Source organism: Gopherus evgoodei, chromosome 3 (genome assembly GCF_007399415.2).
Source record: "Gopherus evgoodei ecotype Sinaloan lineage chromosome 3, rGopEvg1_v1.p, whole genome shotgun sequence".
Lineage (NCBI taxonomy): Eukaryota > Metazoa > Chordata > Testudines > Testudinidae > Gopherus > Gopherus evgoodei.
Window position 1 is genome coordinate 196,161,886 of NC_044324.1, and position 26,981 is coordinate 196,188,866.

At 41.0% G+C, this 26,981-nt stretch overlaps 1 protein-coding gene across 2 annotated transcripts in view; it reads left to right on the forward strand.

Annotated features, from left to right (window-relative positions):
• LOC115647596 (follicle-stimulating hormone receptor) overlaps positions 1-26,981 on the forward strand; it is a 171,638-nt gene that overhangs the window by 121,799 nt on the left and 22,858 nt on the right. The window contains exons 5-8 of one of the 2 annotated variants that reach the window (XM_030554307.1): positions 15,157-15,228; positions 17,415-17,492; positions 23,731-23,799; positions 23,902-23,976. In XM_030554307.1, coding sequence (XP_030410167.1) covers positions 15,157-15,228; positions 17,415-17,492; positions 23,731-23,799; positions 23,902-23,976 — 294 coding nt within the window. The remainder of the gene's footprint in view (positions 1-15,156; positions 15,229-17,414; positions 17,493-23,730; positions 23,800-23,901; positions 23,977-26,981) is intronic. The other variant, XM_030554306.1, reaches the window with a different exon arrangement.

Sequence of the window (26,981 nt, forward strand, 5' to 3'; positions counted from 1 at the left end):
TCCGTGTTAGCAATACCCCCCAGCTTCGTGTCATCCGCAAACTTTATTAGCACATTCCCGCTCTTTGTGCCAAGGTCAGTAATAAAAAGGTTAAATAAGATCGGTCCCAAAACCGATCCTTGAGGGACTCCACTAGTGACCTCCTTCCAGCCTGACAATTCACCTTTCAATACGACCCTCTGGAGTCTCCCCTTTAACCAGTTCCTTATCCAACTTACAACTTTCATATTCATTCCCATCTTTTCCAATTTGACTAACAGTTCCCCATGCGGAACCGTGTCGAACGCCTTACTGAAATCTAGGTAAATTATATCTACCGCATTTCCTTTATCTAAGTAATCCGTCACCTTCTTTATTCATTATGATGTAGGGTCCTGGTGCCTGGGTTTTCCCTTCCACAGGGACCCCATCTATTTCTGTCACCTTCCTAATATTGTCATACCTTCGGTCCTCATCTTGGTCCCATCCAAAATTTCCTCCTCCGGGGCAGCCTCCTTTCCAGCTACTCTGGTCTGCCTGCACACAAGTGCAACCCTCTGTCCCTGGGTTAGGATCCACGTCCCCAAGGCTGTAGCTGCCTTTCTTTCACCGTGGATGCTTCACTAACTTCAAGGTTTCCCCCTTGTCTCCCAGTCCCTCCCTATGAGCACAGGTATCGGAGTTTAAGGACCACACATGCTGCTACCTCAGTAGTGTTCCCCTGGATTTCAATTTTTACTGGGATAGTGGGGTAGTAACTAACTGTCCCATGGACACATGTTGCCCCATGTGCTTTTCGTGCAGCAGCTGACTATGCTTCACAAGCTTCCCTGAAATAAGCATGATAGCACTCCCAAAATCAACCAGTGCCTTGGTCTGTGCCCCATTTAGTTTTCCTGGTCTGGTGTACATACTGGGGGGGTTAGTGCGACCCTCACCAGGTGGACTAGGGAGCATGGGTCTGCCTAGTTCCCCAGGCTATACTTCATAGGCTCCTCAGCATTGGGACACTGTGCAGCTATGTGTCCCCGCTGCCCACAGGCATAACATCTATATGGGGCCCTAGGCATTCCCTGGGTCCCTCTTCCCCCTCAGTGCTCTGACTCTTTGGGGCCTCTTATGGGCCTTCAGCCTCTCTCTTTTTCCACCTGGGCCCTCCTAGGGGCCCAGTCGTCCGAGGTCTGGGGCTTGGTGCTGCTAGTTTAACCCGGAGTACCTCTTCCTTAAGTGGTCGGGACAGTTCCCTTGCTGTCCTTTGCCTCTCTAGCAGTGCAACGACCCCATCATAGGAGAAGGGTTTGTTCTGACTTACGCAGGCACGAAGGTCTGGCAGTAGTCCTCTCATGTACCGGTAGATGTATCTCTAGTATCTCTTCTGGACTCCAGGACTCAGTTCGTAACCACTTTCATGAGAGATGGATGAGGTCATATAATTGGGACTGTGGGGTTTTGTTTTCCTGGTACCTCCACTCATGATATCATTGGGCCTGCTCTTTGGTCGTTACCCCAGATCTGGCCAGGATCTCTGCTTTCAGCTGGGGTAATCTGCCGCAGCCTCTTCAGACATATCATAATAGGTCCTCTGGGCCTCCCCAAACAGGAATGGGGCTAGGATGCCAGACCACTGATCTCAAGGCCAAGCCTCCCGTAGGGCTGTCCCCTCAAAGGCCAAGAAGTATGCCTCTACGTCTTTCTCCTGTGTCATTTTCTGCAAGCAATTTCTGGCCCATATGATCCACGTCCCATCATGGCTGTGGTTCAGCTCTGTAAAGGCCTTCACCTGCTTTACCAGTTCTTGCAACACAGCACGGTCTTGAGCAGCCTGGGCCATCAACAGGCATTTGGTCTTCTGCTGCAGCTGTACTGCCTCCTGTTGAGCGGCTACCTGGACACAGGTAGCCTTCTGCTGGGCAACCGTTGCTTGTATCAGTGCCCGCACTACTTCATCCATTGTGGTGAGGGGGGAAAAAAAAATTCTTTTTTTTTTTTTTTTGTAATACCTGCCTTCTTCCGCTGCTCTGTGCACACCAAATCCCACCCCTAGATACCATTTGTGACAAAGTTCCTCCTCTGCCTTGGTGGGTCCTGCACTTATTGGCAGATTTGCTTGCCTCAGAGATTCATGGCAGCCCTCAGTTTGACCACTTTTGCTAGTAGCTCAAACCTGCCATTCACTCAGCTAACCTTATCACTGGCCAGCATAGGGAAAAGGAGGAGAACAATCCCTGCAGTCTCTGCTGACCCACTCTGGTGGAACCCACAGTGCAGGTTAACTCCTTTTGTATCAGATAGGGAGTTGGGGGGAAGGGGAGAACCCGGACCCCCTCTCTACTCTGGGTTCCAGCCCAGGGCCCTGTGGATCACAGCTGTCTCAGTGTTTCCTGTAACAGCTGTGTGACAGCTACAACTCCCGGGACTACTTCCCCATGGCCTCCTCCCAATACCTTCTTTATCCTCACCACAGGTCATTCTTCCTGATGCCTGATGATGCTTGTACTACTCAGTCCTCCAGCAGTACCCCTTCTCACTCTCAGTTCCTTGCGCGCCTCTTGCTCCAAGCTCCTTGCATGCACATCACTAACTGAAGTGAGGTCCTTTTTAAACCAGGTGCCCTGATTAGCCTGCCTGTCCTATTTGATTCTAGTAGCTTCTTAATGGTCTCCAGGTGTCCTAATTAGCCAGCCTGCCATAATTGGTTCCAGCAACTTCCTGATTGTTCTGGAACAGCCCATTATCTTTCTCAAGGAAAAGGGACCTGCTTAATCTGGGGCTGATGTATCTACCTTCTATCACTCTTAGCCATCTGGCCTGACCCCCTCACAATACCTAATCAAATAACTGCTGTAATTGACAAGAGGAAATAATCTCATTAAGTGCCAGAATGTTCAGGAACATAAAAAGAGAAGGGTTTATCACCAGTAACTCTATTATTTGTTGTAAAAATTACCTTGTCTCCTCTTGGCACAGCACAATTTTTGCACACAAATTGCAGCTGTGCTTCCAGTCAATAAAGATTGTGAGAAGTTTCACGAGTAGAACAGAAATTAGTAAATTTTATTTTTTTCACTGATTTCATTAAAATGTGGTATGAAATCATCTTCTGCCACTGTACTCAATTTTGTTATTAAGACAAAACAAACATTTTCAGCTAAGGAAGGGACGAAGAAGTGATCACCCAAGTCATGCCTGACCAACCTGATTGGATATGGGAATGTGGTGGATGTGATATATCTTGACTTTAGCAAAGTTTTTTATACAGTCTCCCACAGTATTCTTGCCAACAAGTTAAAGAAGTATGGTCCACGTCCAAGATGAATGGATTATAGGGTGGATAGAAAGCTGGCTAGATCATCGGGCTCAAAGGGTAGTGATCAATGGCTTGCTGTCTAGTTGGCAGCCAGTATCAAGTAAAGTACCCCAGGAGTTGGTCCTGGGGCTGGTTTTGTTCAACATCTTCATTAATGATCTGGGTGATGGGATGGATTGCACCCTCAGCAAGTTCACAGATGATACTAAGATGAGGGCACAGGTAGATATGCTGGATGGTAGAGATAGGGTCCAGAGTGACCTAGACAAATTGAAGGATTGGGCCAAAAGAAATCTGATGAGGTTCAACAAGGACAAGTGCAGAGTCATGCTCTTACAATGGAAGAATCCCAGGCACTGCTACAGGCTGGGGACTGACTAGAAAAGGACCTGGGGATTACAGTGGACAAGAATCTGAGTTGACAATGTGCCCTTGTTGCCATGAAGGCTAATGGCACATTGGGCTGCATTAGTAGGAGCATTGCCAGCAGATCGAGGGAAGAGATTGTTCCCCTCTATTCAGCATTGATGAGGCCACATCTGGAGTACTGCGTCCAGTTTTGGGCAACCTACTACAGAAAGAATGTGGATGAATTGGAGATAGACCAGAGGAGGGCAACGAAAATGATAAGGGGGCTGGGCCACATGACTTACGAGGAGCGGCTGAGGGAAGTGGGCTTGTTTAGGCTGCAGAAGAGAAGATGGAGGGGGGATTTGATAGCAGCCTTCAACCACCTGAAGGGAGGTTCCAAAGAGGATGGAGCTAGGCTGTTCTCAGTGGTTCACATGGCAAAAGAAGCAGCAATGGTCCCAAGTTGCAGTTTGGGAGGTCTAGGCTGGATATTAGGAAACACTATTTCACTAGGAGGGTGGTGAAGCAGTGGAATGGGTTACCTAGGGAGGTGGTGGAATATCTATCTTTAGAGGTTTTTAAGGCCTGGCTTGACAAAGCCCTGGCTGAGATGATTTAGTTGGTGTTGGTCCTGATTTGAGCATAGGATTGGATTAGATAACCTGTCTTGTTGAGCCAGACACATTAGCCTGCTGAAAACACAGACCCAGGTCTGAACCACATCCTCAAAGCTGCAGACTTAACTGAAAACTACTTAGTAAGTGCTCTTGTCTCTAGCACCCAGACACCCAGCTCCCAATGGGATCCAACCCCAAATAATTCCTTTCTGCTCTGTATAAAAGCTTATACAGGGTAAGCTCATAAATTGTCTGCCCTCTATAACACTGATACAGAGAGATGCACAGCTTTTTGCTCCCCCAGGAATTAATTACTTACTCTGGGTTAATTAATAAGCAAAAGTGATTTTATTAAATATAAAAGGTAGTATTTAAGTGGTTCCAAGTAATAAAAGACAGAACAAAATAAGTTACCAAGCAATATGAAACAAAACACACAAGTCTGAGCCTAATTCATTAAGAAACTGATTACAGATGAAATCTCACCCCCAGAGATGTTCCAATAAGATTCTTTCACAGACTGGACTCCTTCCTAGACTGGGTGTAGCAATTACTCACACCTCCATAGTTACTGTCATTTGTTCTAGTTTCTTTTAGGCATCTCTTTGGGGTGGAGAGGCCATCTCTTGAGCCAGTTGAAGATAAAATGAAGGAGTTTCCAGGGCCTTTTATATTCTTTCTCTTGTGGGTGAAAACCCCTTTGTTCTCCTGTGCAAAATCACAGCAATAAGATGGAGTTTGTAGCCACCTGGGCAAGTCACATGTCCATGAATGATTCAGCTTTTTGCAGGCCGACACCATTGTTTACATGTTAGTTCGAACATTCCCAGGAAAGCTCGGGTGTGGATTAGCGGATACAAAAGTGCCATGCAAATGCCTGTTCTCACTTACTGGTTACACTGTAAATAAAAAGTGGGCAGCATTATCTCCCGTAAATGTAAACAAACTTGTCTTAGCAATTAGCTGAACAAGAAGTAGGATTGAGTGGACTTGTAGGCTCAGAAGTTTTACGTTGTTTTGTTTCTGAGTGCAGTTATGTAACAAAAAAAATCTTCATTTGTAAGTTGCACTTTCACCACAAAGAGCTTGCACTAGAGTACTTGTATGAGGTGAATTGAAAAATACTATTTCTTTTGTTTATCATTTTTACAATACAAATATTTGTAATAAAAATAATATACACTTTGATTTTGATTATAACACAGAATACAATATATATGAAATTATAGCAAAACATTCAAAATATGTTATACATTTAAATTGGTATTCTATTGTTTCGCTGTGTGCTTAATCGCTATTATTTTTTTAATCACTATTAATTTTTTTGAGTTAATCATGTGAGTTAACTGTGATTAATCGACAGCCCTAAATAAACACCTTTTGTGTTTTTTGTGATTGTGAGGCATCTTCACCTGCTGGGATTCACCAATAATTTAACAAAATAATGGGCCCTGAGCCACCAGTCACAGAGGTGTAAATCAGTAATAACTCTATAGGAATCAATGGTGTGAGAAAGGAATCAGATGCCATAATTCTGCCACTAGAGCTTCAGAATCCTTTCCTCTAAACATGCATCTGGCGAAGTAGGTATTCACCCACAAAAGCTCATGCTCCAAAACATCTGTTAATCTATAAGGTGCCACAGGACTCTTTGTTGCTTCTCCTATAAACATCAGCCATAACACTAATAATTTGTTGCAAGCTTCTTGTCATTAAGGAGCAATGTCATCACAATTGTCTGCTAATTAAGATCTTGGACCTTTGTATAATGCTAATGAAGTTTGTCTATTCTGTGCATTTCAGTTCACTAGACATCTTATAGATCTGATCTGACCCAAGATATTTAAAAAAAAAATCCTCTATTGTGAGTTGTGTGTTGCTGGAGTTCTGTCTTTGCATAGATATCACTCATTTTCCAAGTGGGAATGCATGGAATAGGATGCTCATGGAAAGGGTAAGCCTGCCCAGCCCGGTTATATGTTGGCGCCATTGGGAGTCTTTCCATTGACTTCAAAGGGTGCTGAATTATGGCCCAAGTGAGATAGCTACAAGACAGTTGTATGTAACAAAGAAAACATCCACACTTTTAAATGCATGGAAACCAAACTCCAAGATATCAAACCACACCCAATTCTCTGCTCACTATAGGGCATTGACTGATATACTACTTCTCTTCCCACTTAGCTGTCATAGCCTGACATGTCACCAGTATTAATCCCATCAACAGCTCTTTCACATTCTGGTTCCTTTTTTCCTTTCTATTTCTTTGTGTTCCTTTCCCTTATTTTCTCTAAACCTATATTTGATTTCTCCTTAAAGTTCCCCTCCATAGCACCTTTGGGACAGTGCTTACTGCAGTTTAATGGGGGCAAAGATATTTCTGAACAGTTATTTGACTGATAAAATGCCAAACCTTGCAGTATTATTCAGTTATAAACTTGAATAATTACTCAGTAGCAATTGCCAAAAGTTGGTATGAGTGTTGGTCCAGATTCTCAGCTGGTCTAAATCACTGTAGCAGCATGGAGCTGTGCTGATTTACATAACAATTTGTTCAACCAGCTCTGATAATTTCTAATTCCATGGGTACAATTCACAAAGCACCCTGGGCACCTAAACTCCAGAGGTAGACAGCTGAGTACCTATGCACAGCACCACTGCAATCCACAAAACTCCCAGATGGCTTCTGTCTAGCCCTTTAGGTGCCTAAACTCACTCAGCCTAACTTTCTGCTGTCAAAGTTCCCTCAGTACTGAAGTTTTGGCCTGTGGGGCATGCACACTTCTGCCCCACTGTAGGCCTATCTCCCCTTAAATCTCTGAGCAATTTGCAAACCTGGGGAAGATAGACATTCAGGTACCTAAGTTGATGTGGGGCCTGATCTGGTAGGTGGCCTCAGAACACTGGATTCAAGGCTTCCCACTTCCTCTCTCTAGCCCAGTGACTATTTAATATATATCCATCCTGGAATAGTCATTGGTTGGGAAAGAGAAAGAGAAAGAATGAGTGCTGTAATGGTGACAGACCCTTGTCCTTTCAAGCTGTTTATACCCTCCTATGCCGACAATGATACCTAGACGTCCTTCCTTGGCACATTTCTAGATGAAATACTGCAATGTTCTCCATGCTTTTGACTGTTTCACAGGCTACCATTTGCTTTTTTTTCAATCTCTCTTTAGAGGACAGAGATATATTTATTTCAGTGATGAAAAGATTGGGATAGTTTTGTTTAGGGAGGAAATTGCTCAGAGAAGACACAATAAAAATGTACAAAAGAATAATTGCTAGAAAGAAGGTAAATCGGGTTCTCCTGTTTACCCTTTCTCATAATACAAGATCAAGGGGATAGCCAATGAAAATGGAAGGCAAGAAATTTAAAACTGAGACAAGGGAATACTCTTTTTAGTCACTGTATAATTAATTTATGGGACTCCCTCCCACATGATTCTATTCAAACTAAGTGCTTCGTAGGAATCAGAAAAGGATTAGGTATGTATATGGCTATATATGTGGAGAACATCCACAACTCATAAAATAGGATAAAAATGGTACGGGGAGTAACAAACCCTCATGCACCACAACATAACTCAGACTAACCATCCGAAGCTAGGAGGCAATTGTAGGTTGTTATATAATTGCCCATTACTACGAGTCTTGCACCTTCTTTTGAAGGTTCTGATATTGGTCAGTGTGAATGACAAGATATCAGACTAGATGGGTTGCTGGCCTGGCCCAGTATGGCAAATCGTATTTTCTAAGATCCACAGCCAGTACATTGTCTGTAATAGGATAGTCAAAACTCAGTTCAAAAAAACTAAAGCAAAAATACGTACATATTGTCAGTTTGCAGAAGACAATACAAAACATAGAATATCGTCAATGCATTAGATGGAGACACACTGGGTAAAGTATTAAAATATCAGTAGCCCATCAATTTAATGAACTTTGCAGCATGCTTAAGGGATTTTCTATAAGATTCTTCAAACATATGAACACTATTACTAGCTCTTTATTATGGCTAGGGAAGAAGTGATGGCTAGATTTCTCAGTACACCCATCAACCTATGGGACAATTACATTTTCTAAGTACTGAATATTAATATGGTATTGCATGTCAGCTCTGATAGAAGTACATCCCCATATGAAGTAATGGAGTCCACTGCAGCCCACTAACATCCTATGTTATCATTGGAAAAAAGTCTGAGAAAAAATCTTGTACTAAAATATAATAAACTTTTCTGGGTCAGATATCATCAAACTAAAAAACACACCATAAACTACTTCACCAGTCTTTTTCAAGCAGAGACAGAATTGTTAATTGGCTTTCTTGGGTATATGCCAACGAAAGAGTCTGTTTCAAAATGGTAACTTGTTGACCTTTTCACAGGTACAAGTTCATTTATCTCACTCTCATTAGGGAAAGGATAGTTAGCTGAAGTATTGTACATTGACATGTAGCAATGCCTTTTCAAACCTCTCTTTTCTTTCCAAAATTAGTTCACATTTGTAATCTAGGTTCTATGATGCTGGTACAGTGGGTATGTCCAGCTCCCACCTTGAATTATTTCAATTTAAAAGGAAAAGAGTATTTAAATATAACATTTTCAGAACATTATTGTGGCTATATAACTAGGTTTCAAGAAATAGTGAAAATAATGTTCATGTTATGTGTAAATTAGTTTGCTTTGTGGATGGCAAACCTATTGTCACAGGCTTTCCATCACTGTGTTTGTGCATGCAGGATATGACTTCTTGGAAGAGCTGGCTGGCACACACAATTAATAGCATGCTTCCTAAATACAGAGATCTTTGGCCTTGCTACAAGGATACAGTATAACATAATGATGATTAACACTAAATTCCATGTAGCCCCTGGTCCTTGAGTCTGTCCTCAGGGGAGGAAGGGAATGCAGGTGGGCACAAAGAGACGTTCCCCGCCTATATGCATGCTCTGCTCTAGGGTCAAGATCATTTGTAGCCATTGCACTTGGGAGTGCACTTTGACTAGATAGCTCTGACTACTTCTGTACCAGTCCATGGACTGGGCTGGGCACACTGTAAAGGAGCAGGCTGCACCACCCGAAAGATACCTTAAGGAGCTTCAAAAGAAATTAGTTATGTTTCCCCGAGGTACAATCTCTTTCACAAGCTCTCACTGAGGGATGGTGACGCTACAATTCTTCCAGCTCAGGACTGTGGCTAAGTGGCTCAGTCTGCTCCTAAGAGTTTTATGGTAATCTCCCCTACACACTACACACCTTCCTGTGGAATATTAGCATATACTGAATTACTCGGTTAGTGTTTGCCTACTAGCGCTTCACTACAGAACTGACATTCCACTGGATCATTTTCAAGAATTAGAATTGAAACACTCCAAAACCAAAATATTTCCTGGTTTGTTTAGAATTCTTCATCCGCATTATATGTAAATATCTTTTGGGATTTGCATGTAGCATACAGGGCCAGATCTGGAGCTATGTTCATTTACTTCCGCTGAGGATCTGGCCGACAGGGTATGGCTTTTTGTTCTGAAAAGTTATTTGAGTGTGTTCTTAACTCCTGAATTCTTGACTTATATCTCAAATGGCTTCTATATTTAAAACTAACTTCTGATCTTAGTTTGTTTATTTTATTAGGATGTGTGTGTGTGTATATATATATATATATATATAAACCAGTATGAAATATTTAGAAATCTCATCTTTATCTCTGACTTATGTATTTGGTTTATTTAACAAATATGTACAATAAGTTAATAAGTTAAACCATGCTATCAATTTTATGAGGCATCTCCTATGATTGCGTAAATAAGAGTAGAATTTGGCTCAATATCTGCAAATAAGCACCAGAAAATCCAACATACGTGTGGGTGGGTGGGTGTTTTGTTTTTTGGAAAACATTCTCCATCCTGTGTAACCTTTTTTAAAAGACAATTATGACTTTGGAATGCAGTCATCAGCAATCTGAGGAGAAGTGAGCTGCTACAGAGCTATTTATATGTATGGTAGATGGGATTCAGTTATAATGTAGATTAAAGGAGACACATGTTTAAAGGTACCATACACAGAACATATATGTTTTCTCCATGGGACTAGTTCTTTGCTCTGCTGCAAAAGACCATAGGGTTTTTCTGTACCACCTCAGACTAGCCTTAAGGATCTAAGGAAACAGTGGCAGGGTAACCCTTGCCAAAACTGACAAAACTGTCCTGCAGGAATGATATCCAGTAAATGGGATTATCTGCATTTTAACAAGATTACAAGATTATCCATTCTAGAGATTTGTTGGTTGAGTAAAAAAGAGAGAGGGAGGCCAGACAGGACCATGGTTTAACCAGTGCCACATGACTTGCTAAAAAAACAGTCTCACCTGTTTCTAATCATCATCCTGTCCACCAATGCACTCCACTGCACCACCTGCAGATTTAATAAAAGTGTTATGATTTTCTAAATTGTACACTCCATAATCCCATGCCATAAAAGCCAGTCTAGTTACACAGACCAGATGTGAGAACAGAATCCTGTCCAATACCTCTGGGAGAACAGAAGGATAGTGACTGCTGCATCATGCAGACATTACAAGTTCCTCTTCCCACCTGTGGCGTGCAAGCTTTGCTGACCAACATGACTCACTCTTTGGGGGACCTAGTGTTGATGGTGGTGGTGCAAGAGTACTATAGTTCTTGCACTGTCTGAACACAAGAACCAACCTTAACTCTGGGAAGTGATGTGGGGAGGAAAGCTATTAATTCCCTCCCCTCTGCCCTACTATACTCCTCCCCGCCCACGATCTAGCAACAATTGTTATCTACCTCAGCACAGATGCTATTAAAACAAATGCATGGTATAATTTATATTTAAATATAAATGACTCTCACATTTAACTCCTTTAAAGAATTGCATGGAACTGTAGCCATACGATGCTCATTGAAAATCAAAGGCAGTTGTGGAGCTCAAACCCCACACAATTCTCAGCTAATTTAGGGATTGAACTTTAAGTAGTGTAAGGAAGGTGATGCAGGCACTGTCTTTCTACCTCTTTTAATGGTTGTTTTGCTAACTCTATTCAGGATGCAGCACTGCAAGATGTACATTAAAAATAAAAATCTTGTGATGACCCACCTGCAGCATTAATAATGCCTTTTGATTTTTCTGTGTTAGTTTTGCAAAGTACATTTTGTTGCACTTTCTTGGTCACTTGTGACAAGTTGGAATTGTTTTTATCCAGTACAAGCATGCCTGTTCCCAAGACAAAGTAATCATGACATTTAATAAATTGTCCCCAAGGTGTATTCTTGAATATTCACTGCCTTCCCTTTTAATAGTCTTTCATGTAATGCAAAGGCTTGTGGTTATAAAATGAAACCACCAAAAAACCCATTTTTCATCGTGGGTAAATAGTGTATCCAGATTCCACATTTGAGAACTTGAATCAACATTTAGGCACGTGAATGGCCATTTTATGGACCTAACTGAATTTAAATGCCCAAATGTGGGATTTGGATGTCCTGTTTAGATTTCCACATTTGGTCATGAATACCTGAAGGGTCTTTTAACAACTTTTCTGGAACGCTTCAGGTTCGCATTGAATATTATATGAATGCTCATTATATTTTCCAGAGTCTCAGCCAGAGTTTTTCACCATCATGTAATTATTCAAGAATGTAAGTGTGCAAAACAATAATAATAATAATAAATCTAATAACAGAAGACCACTATTCTGTGTAGATGGTAATACAAAGGCCTGGTCTACCCTACAACATTAGGTCGGCTTAACTACATTGCTCAGGACTCTGAAAAATGTCATGTGCTGTGCAATGTAATTAAGCCAGCCTAAACCTAAGAAGTTTTCCATGAGCCTAGCTACTGCCACACAGAGAGGTAGATTTACTACAGTGATAGAATAACCCCTTCTGTTCCTGAAGTGTCTAATGTAGACATACCCAAACCTTTGATATACCACTAATATATTTCTTGAAAAAAAAGAAAAAAAGAAACCAGTATTCTCAGTTCAAGGTTACCTCCAATACCACCTCACACAGTATATACATACAGGCAATTTGCCTTAACTGAAGCCTACTCTTCTCTTTGTCTGGTAATCCAACTGGTCTAAGCCAGAAGCACAGGCAGCTTTGCTGATTCCTGTGGCACTGTGCTTTCGCTGTATATAGGTAATCAATATATCATCAATGTTATCAAATTGGATAAAATTTTATGAGCCAAAAAAGGTATTGTGTTCTGTAATACTCTGTTTAGGCCTTGTGTTTGGGGTGTGTCATCCCTATCCTGGGCCAGCAAGGGTTATGTTATGCCAATATAATAAAAACCAGCAGGATCTTATTAAGAGGGATAAGGCAAAGATGCCACATTTATTGTAAATATAATAATAAGGCAAAAGATAAAAGCAAACAATGTTGTTTTACTACTTACTCCTATTACTACTTATTCCTTACACACACACACACACACACACACACACACACACACACACACACACACACACACACACACACACACACACACACACACACACATTCATTCACACAATCATTCATTCAGGTTCTGTATAGGTATTATAGTTACCAGCCTAGAAGTTGCTCATGCCAAGTTACTGGCCAGGTATCTTGGTCATGAGGATGGAGCCGAGTCTGTGTCAGATGCACCTGATGCTCCTGGAAGTTGGCAGCAGAATCAGGGACTCAAAATCCTCAGTTATTAGAGTCCATTTTTATAGGAATTAATTCCTATGTTAGTCTATGGGAACCGTTTCATCCTGCTGTTGTTGGCTCAACTAGCAGATGGCACATTCCTGGTGGCTCCACACTGTCTAAAGTGGCACATTCCTTCCAAGTGTTTGGGGTGGATCCCAGTTTACCCTCTGGGGATTGTCTGGTGGTCCACTTGACACATTCTTCGGCCAATGGATCCTTTCCAGGCTGGCACCTCCCTAACCATTCACGTACATCAAACATTCATCAACATACATTCCATATCTTAACCATTTATCAATTACAGCTGAAGGCTAGCATAGTGTTTACTTCAAGAACAAAGTCAATTAACTTGTTTGTAAGTTTTACATAGTAATAGGGTACCTTTCACAGAACAGATACAATCAGTGTTTTCTGCAGACAGGAGCTTACAAGTTTTAACATAAGAACTTAAAAGATTTTTGTACTTGGTGAACCTGGGGGGATTTTTGTACTTGGTGAACCTGGGGGGGGGTGTCACTGTCACTTGGGGAAATCACTGTTAGTACCTTCTTTAATATCCCTACAGTTAACCAGCTGTTAGGAGCCGACTCAGCCCTGCCCTGCCACATTTGCTCTTGCTGTCAGATAGTAAGGGGGGGAGCGAGGGCAGTTAAAAAGGAAAGAGGAAAGCTCAGTAAGAGCAGCCCTCCTATCCTTTGCTCTCTGAGGAAAGGGCATGCTCAGTACCTCTCCCAAGACTGATTGCCAGAGTCTCCCCAGAGGCAGGGTAGGCCTGGGACAGGATTATTGTGGGGGTTTTTTCTCTACGGGACTAGTTCTTTGCTCTGCTGCAAAATAGGGTTTTACAGTGCCACCTGGGACTAGCCTGAGGGATCTAAGGAGACTGTGGCAGGGTAACCCTTGCCAAATAAACCCTGTGGATTTCTGGGGACTGGTCTACACTACAGCTGTAAGTCATCCTAAGTTACGCTACTTCAGTTACATAAGTCGACTTAAGTTAGGTTGACTTAGAGCGGTATCTACACTGCACTGTGTCAACGGGAGATGCTCTCCTGCCTGCTTACCTTACTCTTCTTGGGGACCTGGAATACAGGAGTCACCGGGAGAGCACTCTGCCACCAATCATGGCAGTGCTGATTTAGCCATAATTATAGACAAGCCCTTGAGTCCTACTCAAGTGTGCCAGGTAATTTTTCTTGGACAGTGAAGAGCATGGTCACACACCTCAACCACAATCCCTGATGCAAGAAACCCTTATTGTGGGAGAAGTTTGGACTTAGTTCTGATTCCAATTTTTGAAACTCAGCTTCATCTCAAGTGGGACTAATTGCTACATAGCTAATGTATGTTCAAATCATAAATACCCAACACATTAGGAAACAAACAGTTTGGTTTTTCCTACTTTGTGAAGTGCTGTCATTTTCCAATGGAAATGCATTTCCACTAAAGTGGAGGTTAAAAATGGGTTCATATTTACAAATATATATTATAAAAATATGTTATTCTTTATCACTGTGATTAATCAGTTTAAAGGATAGTGGAGAATCAAACATCATAACAGAACCTTCCTTCAGTCCAGAAGGTCAGGTACTTTAATTATTCTCAGTCTGGAAATTCATGTCTTTATTAAGTTAATAAAAGGTGTAAAATTAGAAATTGAATGCTTTCTACTCTTGATTCTGAGGTTCCCCCAATTTGTGTAATTGGCATGCCCTTCTTTCATTTTATTTTTGGCACCCTAAAATCAATCCCTAATCTGGGTCCTTCAGTTGCTGAATCAACAAACTACTGATGAACTAACATCTAAGCAAATTCATTTCTGAAACGTAACAAATGAAGGCTCAAATGCACCCCTGTGCTGGGGGTCAGTGAAAGGCCCCTTAGGCAACACCAGTTTAAGTCCTGAGGGGTAGCATTTCAGAAAGCATTCAGCAATGCCCTTACTCCTCTCCCATTGAAATCAATGAGAGTTTTACTCCTGACTTCAGGGGAAGCAGAGGTAGGCCACTCCTTTCCTATACTATACACCCATACTATACAACGTAAGTTTGGTTTCCCTGGTGTGCAGGCCTTCTGCACATGGCTCAATTTCACCCTAAACAATTGCCAATTTTATTCTAGTATTTCTTTGTTAGTTTTATTTTACTTGTGAGCTACAGAAAATAATCTTGATTTGTTCTCTTCCTCTTTAGGTCAATATCAAACACTGGCATTAAGTTTTTACCTACTGTACATAAGCTACAATCTCTCCAGAAAGTTTTATTGTAAGTTTATATTGGCTGCTTTTAACGTTTTGTTATTTCCATTCAAATGGTCTGCTCTTCTAATAAGATCTTTGACACATTTCCCTTTGCATTTGTTTAGTGACTTTGTCACTTCATCACCACTTGTAATCTTGTGTGCATTGATAATTTGTTTTACTTTATTTGAGTGTTCCTGTGACTTCTCTATACAAAATGTTATATATGGCATGTGACAGAGAACTTTTTATTTGGTTAATGGGACCTACAATAACCTTTTAACTTCTAAGTCACCAATTTAAATTCAAACCAGGCTGGTAGAGACAGAAATGTGTTGTCATCTGGTGACTATTCTATGGTCTGTGTGAAATGAGTTGGTCTCAATTCACATCCCAGTGGACAGGACACAAAAAAAAACACTGCAGTCAGCACCCGTGTTGGCAACAGAGGTGGTTAAAAAATAAGGTAATTTTTCCCTTAGAAATTTTCAACAAAAATGGAGAACAAATCATTAATTTAAAATTTTCCATGGAAATTTTTGACTTTTTGTTGAAAAACATAAACATTTTTCAGGTTGTTGGTTTTTTTCAACAAAAAGTCAACACTTTACATCTAAAGCAGGCACTCTCTGTGAAAATTTTCATTTAGTCAAAAACCTAATTTTTTCATCAAAAACCGGCTTTGATAATCCTGACCCCTGGAAGTCAGTAGGAATTTTGCAATGGACTTTAATAGGGTCAGGAATTCACTATTCACTAGTTTTGATAGAAATTTTTCAACAGCCCCACCTGGCAGTCACAAGCAGAGCAGCCAGGGAATGAATAGGCACTCTTGTTTCATCCTTACAGGTGTCCGGTGTTGAGGTATATTAACAGAAAATTGGGGTATGTTTCCACTACTCGTCCTTAGATTTAAATCTTATATGACATTAATCTTCAAGAATATTAATCCACCACCTATCTTGGGTACTGCTATTCAAATATATAGGTACTGTGTTTTGTCAAGTATGGAGTTTCTGGAATTTCACTCTAGCTCTTAGTGAATCCATATAGTAGGTACAACATGCAAGGACCCATGTAAACTTTTTTCTAGCCAGCTTTGTAATCATCTTCAGACTTAGTTACTCTGGATCGATCTGTGCTAGAGAATCACGGGTTATTTGCCTGAAATAAAATTCCTCTGCTTGCAGAAGGCCACACCATTTAAATCCCAAAATAGATGTTGGTTGAAGTCCTGGCCCTCTTAAAGTCAATTACAAAGCTCCTGTTGACTTCAGAGGGGCAGTATTTCATTCCATAATTAGGAATTTAATAGTCTGTGTGTGCGCATGAGGATGTGTGTGTGCAGGTATGTATAAATGTTAGAAGGCCTTGTCCTGGCTCTTTGTACAGGTTTGAATTTCACTTACTGATGCACCTGTTGATTTAAATCGGCGTTACACTTGAAGAATGAGGCCCCTGTTTAACTGTCAGATAATTCAGTATCATGGCCATATATAGCACTCAGAATGAGACAACTTTAGAGCTGCATTAGGTTTCAGGCATTGCAAGTAATTCATTATGTTCCCTGATTTCCAGTAAAAAACAGCATGAAAACAACAATTCTCCCAGTCTAAATTATGAGTAATACTGTTTAACTTCTTGGAGCTGTATTTTGAGCAAGTAACAGAAATGTGTATGAGTATATCCTTTTATATATCAGTCATCCTTTATCCTTTTATATATAACAGTTTACTGTGGAACTGACTGAAATGAATACTTGTCAATGCAATAAACTGTCAGAGGCCCCAGTTTAGCCTGTGCCTAGTTTTAAGCACATGAGTAGTTGACATTAGTGGAGGAATTAGTTGCATGCTTAAGTACCTTGATGAATCAGGGCCAAAAAAGACCACCCTTCTCTGCATTAGTTTGGGGGCCAATCCTGCTCGAAGAATCCGGCCCTAAGTGCGTACTGTTGATCTTGCCTTGCTTAAGATGCATGCTCTAGAAAGCAAAAAGCAAAAGTTTGGAAGTGATTGCTCTCATTTCACTCCCCAACAGTACTTGGACAAACTTAGTGATATCGTTCAGGAAACCTACATGTAAAATATTTTCTCAGATCTAATGTAAAGAAAAATTTCTTTGGTGTTTGAAGCGTTATTTCCTGTCAAAGAGATGAAAGGATCACAGAGCTACAAAACTGTTTAATTTTTACTTTACTTTCTTTTTCAGAGATATTCAAGATAATATAAATATACGTACAATTGAAAGGAATTCCTTCATGGGCCTGAGTTCTGAAAGTGTCATTATGTGAGTAAGAATTAGCAAATACCACATCTTAGTTCACATCTTCTCTAGAATAGAGCCTGAGAAACCTCGCTGGGTGCTATTTTATAGGTTTTCAAAACTAATTTTACCCTGTAATTCAAACATGTGGGTTTTTTTACCCCATGAAGATTGAATTCATTTATAACAAATTCTGGCTGGAAGAAACCTGTCTTTTTGTTAAATACTTGTATTGTACAGCCCCTCAAGACACCAGGCAGGGATTGGAACCCCAGTGCAACACACACAAAACAAAAAGACAATTCTTGTCACACACATTTGTTGAAGTATGTAACAAAAGACAATATATAGATACGGGAAACAGAAGGGAGGAAGCCAATGGCATGGGGCAACAGTGAGAGCTATGTATGTGCTGTGTATCAGGGGTAGAACTGACCTTCAAAAGTTAGGCAGGCAAGCATACAAATGGGCCCAGCAGAGCATCATGGAGCCAATAAGCCTGTTGGCTGTCTCCTCCAAGTATAAACTCAGGGCAGCAGAGAATCATTAGATATCCTCTTTTTTTCTATCAGAATGGTAGCCCCCCATTATCACTGCTCTTTCTATACAACCTTTGTTTATTCTTCACTCTGTCTGTGCTCTACTTCATTTGTCACTCTCATTTTCACTGGGTTTCTTCTCTCTGACCCTTTTCTGCTCCTTTTCCCTCCAGTTTTTCCTAAGTAGAAATTGAACCCAGAACCCACTTTAAAACCCCCACCACATTTAAATGGGTTTGCAAATGGGCAAAGCCCCTAACTAAGAAATATCTCTTGTCTTCTTTTATACTTTCAATATTCAGTAATCTCTCTCTCCCTCCTGCCTTTTCATTTCAGCTCTGTATTTTAGAACCCTAGCAGAGCATAGAGAAAATTTAACAATTAATGGTATCAAATTTAAAGACCATGATGGTTCCACATAGTACAAATTGTGTTCCAAAGGACGAATACCTCATACATATTTGCAATCAGATACATCATTCAAAGACATTCATTATTCAAGCAAATAACATGTAAATATGTGTAAAATATAGTAGACTTGTACATAACACTAATGTATTGTTACAGGCCAGTTCACAATGCAGTTTCATGCTGTGTAGTTAGACGACTTCTCATTTGACTTAACAATCATGTTTTTTAATGAACTAGCTGGGTTTCCAGATCCCTTTTATAGGAACATTGAATGTTTGTTTGCTGTACTAAAAATCTGCTTTCATTCCACCTAGGCCAGTGCCTAGTTTGGAAAATTTATCATTACTCCCTGCAGCTTGACTCAGATACAGGGAACAGGGGATATGCAGCAAGGGACCAATTCTGATCTTACTGGATGGAAGCAGGATCAGACCCTCAATATTTGAAGATAGAGTTATAGCAAGGTTAACTACTATCACCCCTCATTTGTCTATCCCAGTGGTTCTCAACCTTTTTCTTCCTGAGTGCCCCCTGCTCCCCCAACATGCTATAAAACTCACCGGTCCATCTGTGCCACAGTAACTGGTTTTCAGCATATAAAAGCCAGGGCTGGGGTTAGTAGGTAGCAAGCAGGGCAATTGCCTGGGGCTCCATGCCACAGGGGCACTCATGAAACTACATTGCTCAGGCTTCAGCTTCAGCCCTGGGTGGCAAGACTCAGGGTCCTGGGCTTCAGCCCCATGTGATGGGGCTTCGGCTTTCTGCTCGTGCCCCAGCAAGTCTAATCCTGGCTCTGCTTGGAGGCTCCTCTGAAACCTGCTCGAGGCCCCCTAGGGAGCCCCGCACCCCTGGTTGAGAACCACTGGTCTACCCTACCATTTATCCATCCCATCTCCCTGAAAATCTACCAGGTGTGGCTAATATTCTCTGAAGAGTGAAAAAGTATTATCAGGGATAGTCCCATTGTTATGTGGAATAGATACCCAGAGAATAAGACCCTAAATATCATTCATTTACCTTTTCTGTCTTATTTAATCATAATGATAATACTTAGCATCTAGATATAGCACTTTGCATCTTCTAAGCACTGTACAAACAGCACTTTCTTAATTTCTACAAACCCACCCTAGCAACATGAAGGGACCAGAAAAATGCCTCATCTCCCTAGCTGGGGATTCCCCAAGCTTGTAGGAGTACCGAGGCTCTTGTGCCACCCATTCCATGGTATAGTGGTCATTCTGGGGAGGAGTGAGACCTGAGTGCTATTGCACTCCAGCTATTCTTTACTGGTGTAATGGTCCCTTGGGGTCAAAGCCAGCTAACTTTAGAGCAGACCTTAGGCTGCAGTAAACTACATGAGGGTTGGGTTTGGTATAGAACTAGCCCCAGAATCAAGGAGTCACAACTAGCTCCTCTCTGCCCCCACATTAACAGGATCCATATCAACTACATCCACTGAAAATGAAGGACAGCCTATTCCAAATTATGGAATATCTAATGGACTGCTTCCCTCCAAGATCCTTCTCGAGCGGGACAGCTTTGATTCATTCCATGTCACTAGAAGCCATAGAGTGGATGACAAACCTGGACATCAACCTTTAATGTTCCTTTTCAAGTTGCCATACCAAAAAACTGCATCCAATGGACAATGGGTGCAGCTGAAAATCCAGCCCATTATTTTTATTTTATAGAGAGAAAAGAGGCACAAAGGTTAGGTGATCTATCCAAGGCCACAAAGTAAACCAATGACACAGCTAGGATTAGAATTCAAGAGTCCGTGACTCCCAGCCCCATTCTGACTTAACTAGATCAGTGGATCTCAGTCTTTTTTTAAATTTTTTTTGGACTGTTACCCATAAAATGAAGACAAGAGGGGTAAGATAGTCTCATGCTGCTGCATGGGATGATTTTGGGATATGAGGCAGATGGAATTCTGAGGTAGCCCTCAGGGTTTGTCTACACAAACAGTTTGCAGAAAACTGGGGTATAAATCTCTCCTGTATACTGAGTGTCCATGTGGACCCTGCTGCAGTGCACTAAAAGATTCATAGTGCACTTTGATCTTCCCTGCTTTGAAATGAGAATAGATTATAAGTGCACTATAGAACTATTATTGCATGGCCGGAGAGTCCACACAGACAGTTAGTGTGTAGCAGGATAGACTGGGGCGGGGAGTTCCCCTGCGTGCCGCCCCCACCCCCTTGCTTACTGCAGGCGGCTCTCCCCATGCTCCCCTGTCCCAGCTCCCTCCACCTAAATGCTGGCAGCGACCAGGGCAGCCAAAGATCCAGCCACCATGGTCGCTGCCGAAGAAAATGGCGCCCCCCAAATCCTAGCATCCTAGGCGATGGCCTAGGTCACCTAAATGGTTGCACCAGCCCTGAGGATAGAACAGAGTAGATTACACTGCAGCTTGCCACAAACTAAATATTCATATCAATATCCTCTAAAATTGTGCATAGCTCTGTGTTTGCCATCTACACAGGTGAATTTGACCCACAGGGACTATAATGGATGGGTTATAGAAAAATAGGACAAAGCTGCTTTTACACACCTTTGACTTCATTGCAACTACTCTGCTTTTACACAGAAAGTAGAGCTAATTTCTTCCAGGAATGAAGTACAGTATTTAGTTTATTCAGTTTCTGGTATACCTTGAATAAGATCTCATTTTGGTATATCTCTCAGTACTTCCATAGGAAGGAAATACCTCATTTTAAACCCAAATTTGCCTCCATCCCCACATAACCCTAATGTTCCTTCACATGCACTATTGTGAAATATTTATATCAGAAATAGTAATCCGTGGAACTAAATTTATTATGTTAAAAAAATAGATCCCAAATCATGTAAAGCCCCAGCATCACTATGTTATTTGTGTTCCATATTCTAGCCTTGGCAGGCATATCTGCTCATTGCTGTACATTTTAGCCAATATAGACCAACTAAAAAGAACGTTCTGCACTGTTGTTGAGGAAATGCTTCACAAAGGAAAAAACCCAAAAATATATTCTCAGAAGAATGTTTTAAAAAAGGAAAGGCATAATGTGAGTCACTTGCACTCTCACTTCCACTCTCCAGTCAGTTTTATGCTTCAACAGCTTTCTCAGTCAGATCCTTTTAAATACGCACTAAACACTATTGATTTCATTGTTTCAGGATTTCTCCCCAGAGGTTAATAGTGTGTTTAGAGCTGAAAGTCAAACCACATCTGAAGATGTGTGGGGGAGGGCAAACTGAAGTTTTATGTAAATTCAGTTATGAACTCCTAAAAATATATAAAAGATTGAAATTCACCCCAAAGCAAAGTCTATGCCTCACCTTAAACATTCAGAATTCAGCATAAATGAGACGTAAATGGTTCTATAGCCTTTGTGCTGGCCTTCTGCACAGGAGTGGATTTCACCCTTATTTTGTAAATGTACCAATACAGTGATCAAATATAAACACAAGAAGCCAAATTCTGGAGCTCTCATGTCATTTTTACTCAGCATACTCAGGCAAACTCCATTTTAGTCTGAAGTTACTCGGGCTATGTGCTGGTTTAAATAAGAGAAGAATTTGGGCCAAAGGGAGGTTGGCTATGTGAAAGTTGAGTGAAAAGTGACTGAGGACTCCAGGGTTTAGCTCAAAGGTAAATGTATAATTTTTATATATTTTTTGCTTGAAAGTGATGGCTGTATTTTTCCTCCAGGTGATTGCCATGCATAGTCAGGATTGTATGGCAGCTGGATCCATACTCAGCAGGGTAGTATCAGAATCTTAGCATGATGTGCAGTGATAAAACACAATGAGTGCCAATATTATGATTTAAAAAAAAATCAGAGTGGCAGTTGCTAAATAATATGAATGATGTAACATAATAAATGTGTCAGATGGTAAAAACAGCCTCTGATTGCTTTGTCTTTCTGTGTTGGCTCACTCATTTCTAATAGTACCTGTGAGTGGATGGGATCGGAAACAGTTTCCATGATCTGATCTGACACACATTACAGACGTTGAGCCATGTACATCTGTTTTTCATGGTCAAAGGGGTAATCTTTCCAGTCAAGCCTATACTTGATTTTCATGTTAACCTAAGTCCACCATCTTGGACCTTAGATTAGTGGCTCACTTGCATGCTTTTGCTGTGAACAAGAAGTAAAATGTGTAGGTTTTCTGAAAGTTTAATTTAATTGTTTGTTTCATGCCATCAGTCAGGCCTGTCATTCAGTGCCAGAGGGGGTGAGTGGTACAGAGTAAGAATAAAGGAGATGAAAAACTATACTGTATAAATGATAAATATAACTGACCCGAATGTCAGTTTTTTGGATCATAGAGGGAGCTTGGGATAGGGACATTAAACATTAATTTGTTAAAGCACCACAGTTAAAACTCAGCAGAGAGCTCCATGAATTTAAACTCATAGAATTGCTGCCTAATTCTTTTCTCAGAGGGGAGAACATGAGCGAGTAGGGGATCTGTGGAGTATATAGGGGGTGTAGTCTGTGAAGGCAGCAGATGCATTAGAAACTCAGCAGCTATCTTGGCAACTTCTGCACTATTTCCACCCAGCACCCTCCCACTGCCTTGATGTGGAGCCAGTCCCACTCCTTTGCCAGGGTCTTCTCTCTCAGAGGGGAAGAGAGGGCACAGATGGGGAGTTACTGCTGGTCCCAGCAGCACTAATGTGCCAGCAGATTTTCATGAGAAGTTTGCCTGTTAGAGGAGAATGCTAAAAAGTCTGATGGCTCCTAGGAGTCCCCTTTTTCATTCCCCAGCTATTTCTCCATGCCAAAGCCTCTGAACCCCAATCTTGCAGCACTGGGGCAGGGAGACCTTCACAGTTTCTAGAGGCAGGTGAGTGCTTTCAGAGAAGCTCCCGCTCTTCCCCTTCCACCTCTTTGGAGTCTTTCCTGTTGCATTTTGCTCCTCTCTGTGGTAATTAGCAGCAGTTAGCAAAAGGTTTGAACAGCACTTTGCAAATGCAAAGTTTGTATGGAATTAACACTAACAGTCAGAAAGATTCTGATCTCACTTACTCTGGTGTAAATCTGGAGAGCCACCTTTGACTTCATTGCAACTAATCTGGTTTAACATCAGTATTAGTGAAAGCAGAACCTGGCCCAGCACTTTTAATGCAATTTATCCCAAACAACAGTGGCTGGGATTTTATAATAGCTTTCTGTTAATCCTAGAGATCACCATTTATTTAACTAATTTTATATCACCCAGTAATTCTACTGATGCTTCAGAATTTGGAGCATCTGACCTAATATGCACAAACATAGTTTTCTGTAATCAGTGTTTTAAAATGTGTCTTTTTGTTGCAGACGGCTGAATAAAAATGGAATTCGGGAAATTCAGAATCATGCATTTAATGGAACCTACTTGGATGAGCTGTAACTATTCTTATTATTTGGTATTCAGCACAACAATTACTGGGAAATAGTAACCGTAGCAAAGTTATTTATCCCTGATTGTCTTATTGTTATGTTTTACAGAAATCTTAGTGATAATCACAATCTAGAAAAATTACCTAATGAGGTTTTCCAAGGAGCCAATGGCCCAGTTGTTCTGTAAGTAACAGTCAGATGTTCTTTTCCTCATATGACAGATCTGAATTTCAAATATCCAAAAATTCAGGAGTGTTCAGGTTTGAAGGTTTGTTTCCTGATGTAAAATGTGGATCTGGATCCCAGTTCAGATTTTTTAGATATGGATGAGGTTCAGATTTCATATTCCTCCACAAAGTTTAGGAGAGTTTGAATCCAGAGTTTTGTTTAATGTTTATCTTCACTTTTTATTAAGCTCTGTTAGAAAGTGGCTATAATACACTTTATGCAAAAGGAGACACTACTTATTTTCCTTTATTGTTTTGATCCAATCCAAAGTGAGAAGATCATCAGCTGTTGGACACTGTCCTAATCCGTTAACTTGAATGGAGCTTGGATAACTTGAACCAGTTGAGAATCTACCCTTACATCTTTGGAACCTGTATCTAAAGCTGAAAATCGTACCTTGCACAATTTCACTAATCTTTTCTTCTCTGCACATGTTATTTAGGGAAAAGTAACACATGCAGAAAGATTCCATAGCAGTAGAATTCTCATAGATCTCTGTCCATTCTTTTTAATGCATTTAACAATGCACTTCTTCTAAATTTTCTGCAACCCCAAAACTGTCATCAAGTGTCCTGCAGCAGTACTCACTGTTTTATCAACTCTTTGTGTGACCCCTAAAACATTGTGCTCAACTGCTTTTACTTCTTATTGTAACACTTTATATTATTAATTGTCATATACATGGCTGACACTGAGAAGCAGAGGGAAGCTGGTAACATTAGCTCAGACCCAGTTTTAGTACAGATCTGAGACTTATTTGCAAGTGTGAGCCGTTGCTCATGCTTCTATTCACAATTTCATGTGACCAGCAACAAAAGGTGCATGATTCCTTTTTCAGCACCAGCCCATCTATGTATCGGACTCTCTTCCCTCAGGGCTCACATCCAGCATGCTTCAGGCTGGCAGGAGAGAGGCATACTTCAGGCTGGCAGGAGAGAGGCATAGGTTACTCAAGTGAGTGAAACGGGGTCGAAGGGCTGCAATTGTGGCTGGCAATGCTCATGGGTGCTGCCAAGCTCCTTGTGCCCTGCCCTAGCCCATATTAGCAACAGCTGCCCTTAGAATTGGGGGAAGGAAATTTTATTATTTCAGTGTCACGAAAGATTTTAGTGTGGCTAGAAAACATAAAAAGAGAGAGAAAAATAGAACATTTAACTTCAGAATCAGATAAGAACTCTTCTGTAGTGCTTATATCTGTGCTTGCCATACCCTCCCTCCATGCTGGGATGCTCAATGAAGATCTAGTATAAAGTACTACCTTAGGAGTTCCTCCATATTTTTTCCTCCCACTTTCAACACTGGATAGCTACCAGTCCCTATACATGCCTTTAACCTTTGGATAAACTTCTTATTGAAGCATCTTTTTGGCACCAACACAATTGCTCTTTCTTTGGGGGAAAAGATAATGTTTCCTTTGCAAGCTGAAGCCAATACAATCATATTCTGATGGTTTATCAAATTGATTTGCTGTAGTTCGGATTCATTTGATAGTTCAAATTCAGACACTGAATTATTTGTGTAGGAATTATTCTGTTCTATTAATAATGCATCCACAATTATATGAATGGTATATTGCCTTTTTATCCTGACTGAGAATCATGAAAGAAAGGTCTTCACGTCATCTGTCACCATAGTGTACACCAGACATGCATTTTCACTTATGGAAATGATTGACCTGTAATAACATCTATGCTGGGAAAAACAGAATTGTTCATATCAAATTTGTGGTGAAGACTGCAATATTTTATTAGATGGTACATCTAGTTGTCTTATCTCTTGTTCTTCCTGAACCAGTATCTAGTTGGCAATTAGCATCTCCTTGTATCTTACATCTCAAAATATTGCAATAACGTAAAAGGTTCATAGAGTCATAGGATGTTAAGATCAGAAGGGACCATTGTGATCATCTAATCTGAGCTCCTGTATAGTACAGGCCATAGAATTTCACCCAATAATTCCAGCATCAAGCCCACAATGTCTGGTTGCACGAGCATATCTTTTAAAAATACATCCAATGTTGAGACTTCAAGTGATAGATAATCCCCCACATCCTTAAGTAAGTTCCAATGAATAATCACCCTTACTGTTAAAAATGTGCACTTTATTTCCAGTTGAATGCTTCCAGCATCAACATTCACCCAATTCATGGCATTAGCAGTGAAGCTTTCTTGCTACCAGGTTGATGAGTCACAGGAGGCTCTTGAGGGGTATCCCAATCCCTACCTCTCTATGAGCCATAGATCAACCACATACTCCCCTCTTACGCCCTACTCCAATCCCTAACTACAATTCTGAAGGTGGGGTGGGGTAATCTTATTTAGATCTGAAAAGGATAATCAGCTGACAGCACTATTTCTTTCATCAGGTTTTGCTGAGCAGAATAAGAAACCAAGGGGGAAGGGACAAGCTATTCCTGCAATTTCTACATTGGCTCCTGAGTCCTGACAGGCCTTACAATGGTGCGGTTACGCTGCTGCAGCCACGCTGTTGTAAGGTGCATTGTGTAGTTGCTCTTCATTGCTAGGAGAGAGCTCCACTTCCAATGCAGGGTAGTAGCTTCATCTCTGGGAGCATGGCTCCTACTGACGAAACCCTGTCCACACCAGCACTTTTCGTCATTAAAACTTTTGTCGTTTAGGGAGGTGCCAGTGTAGACAAAGCCTAAGCCTGATGCAGAGCTGCCCCAATGGTTCTCTTAAGGTCTGCAGGCAAACAGGAACAGGACAGTAGCTATCCATTCCAATTGATTAGTCACCATATGCTCTCTAGATAAGTTTCTTACTGCCTTTTTGTTTTCATGGGCATTTTAGCCTAGTCAGTTGCTTTTTGTTTTTCACTAAAACCCCTACACTAGAGAACCAACTCCCAAGGAAATTCTGAACCTGAATTTCCTAGCTGGTAACTGAAGGCCTAACTAACTGAATGAACCATTTGCATCTTGTCAGTGTCTGCTGTCAAGG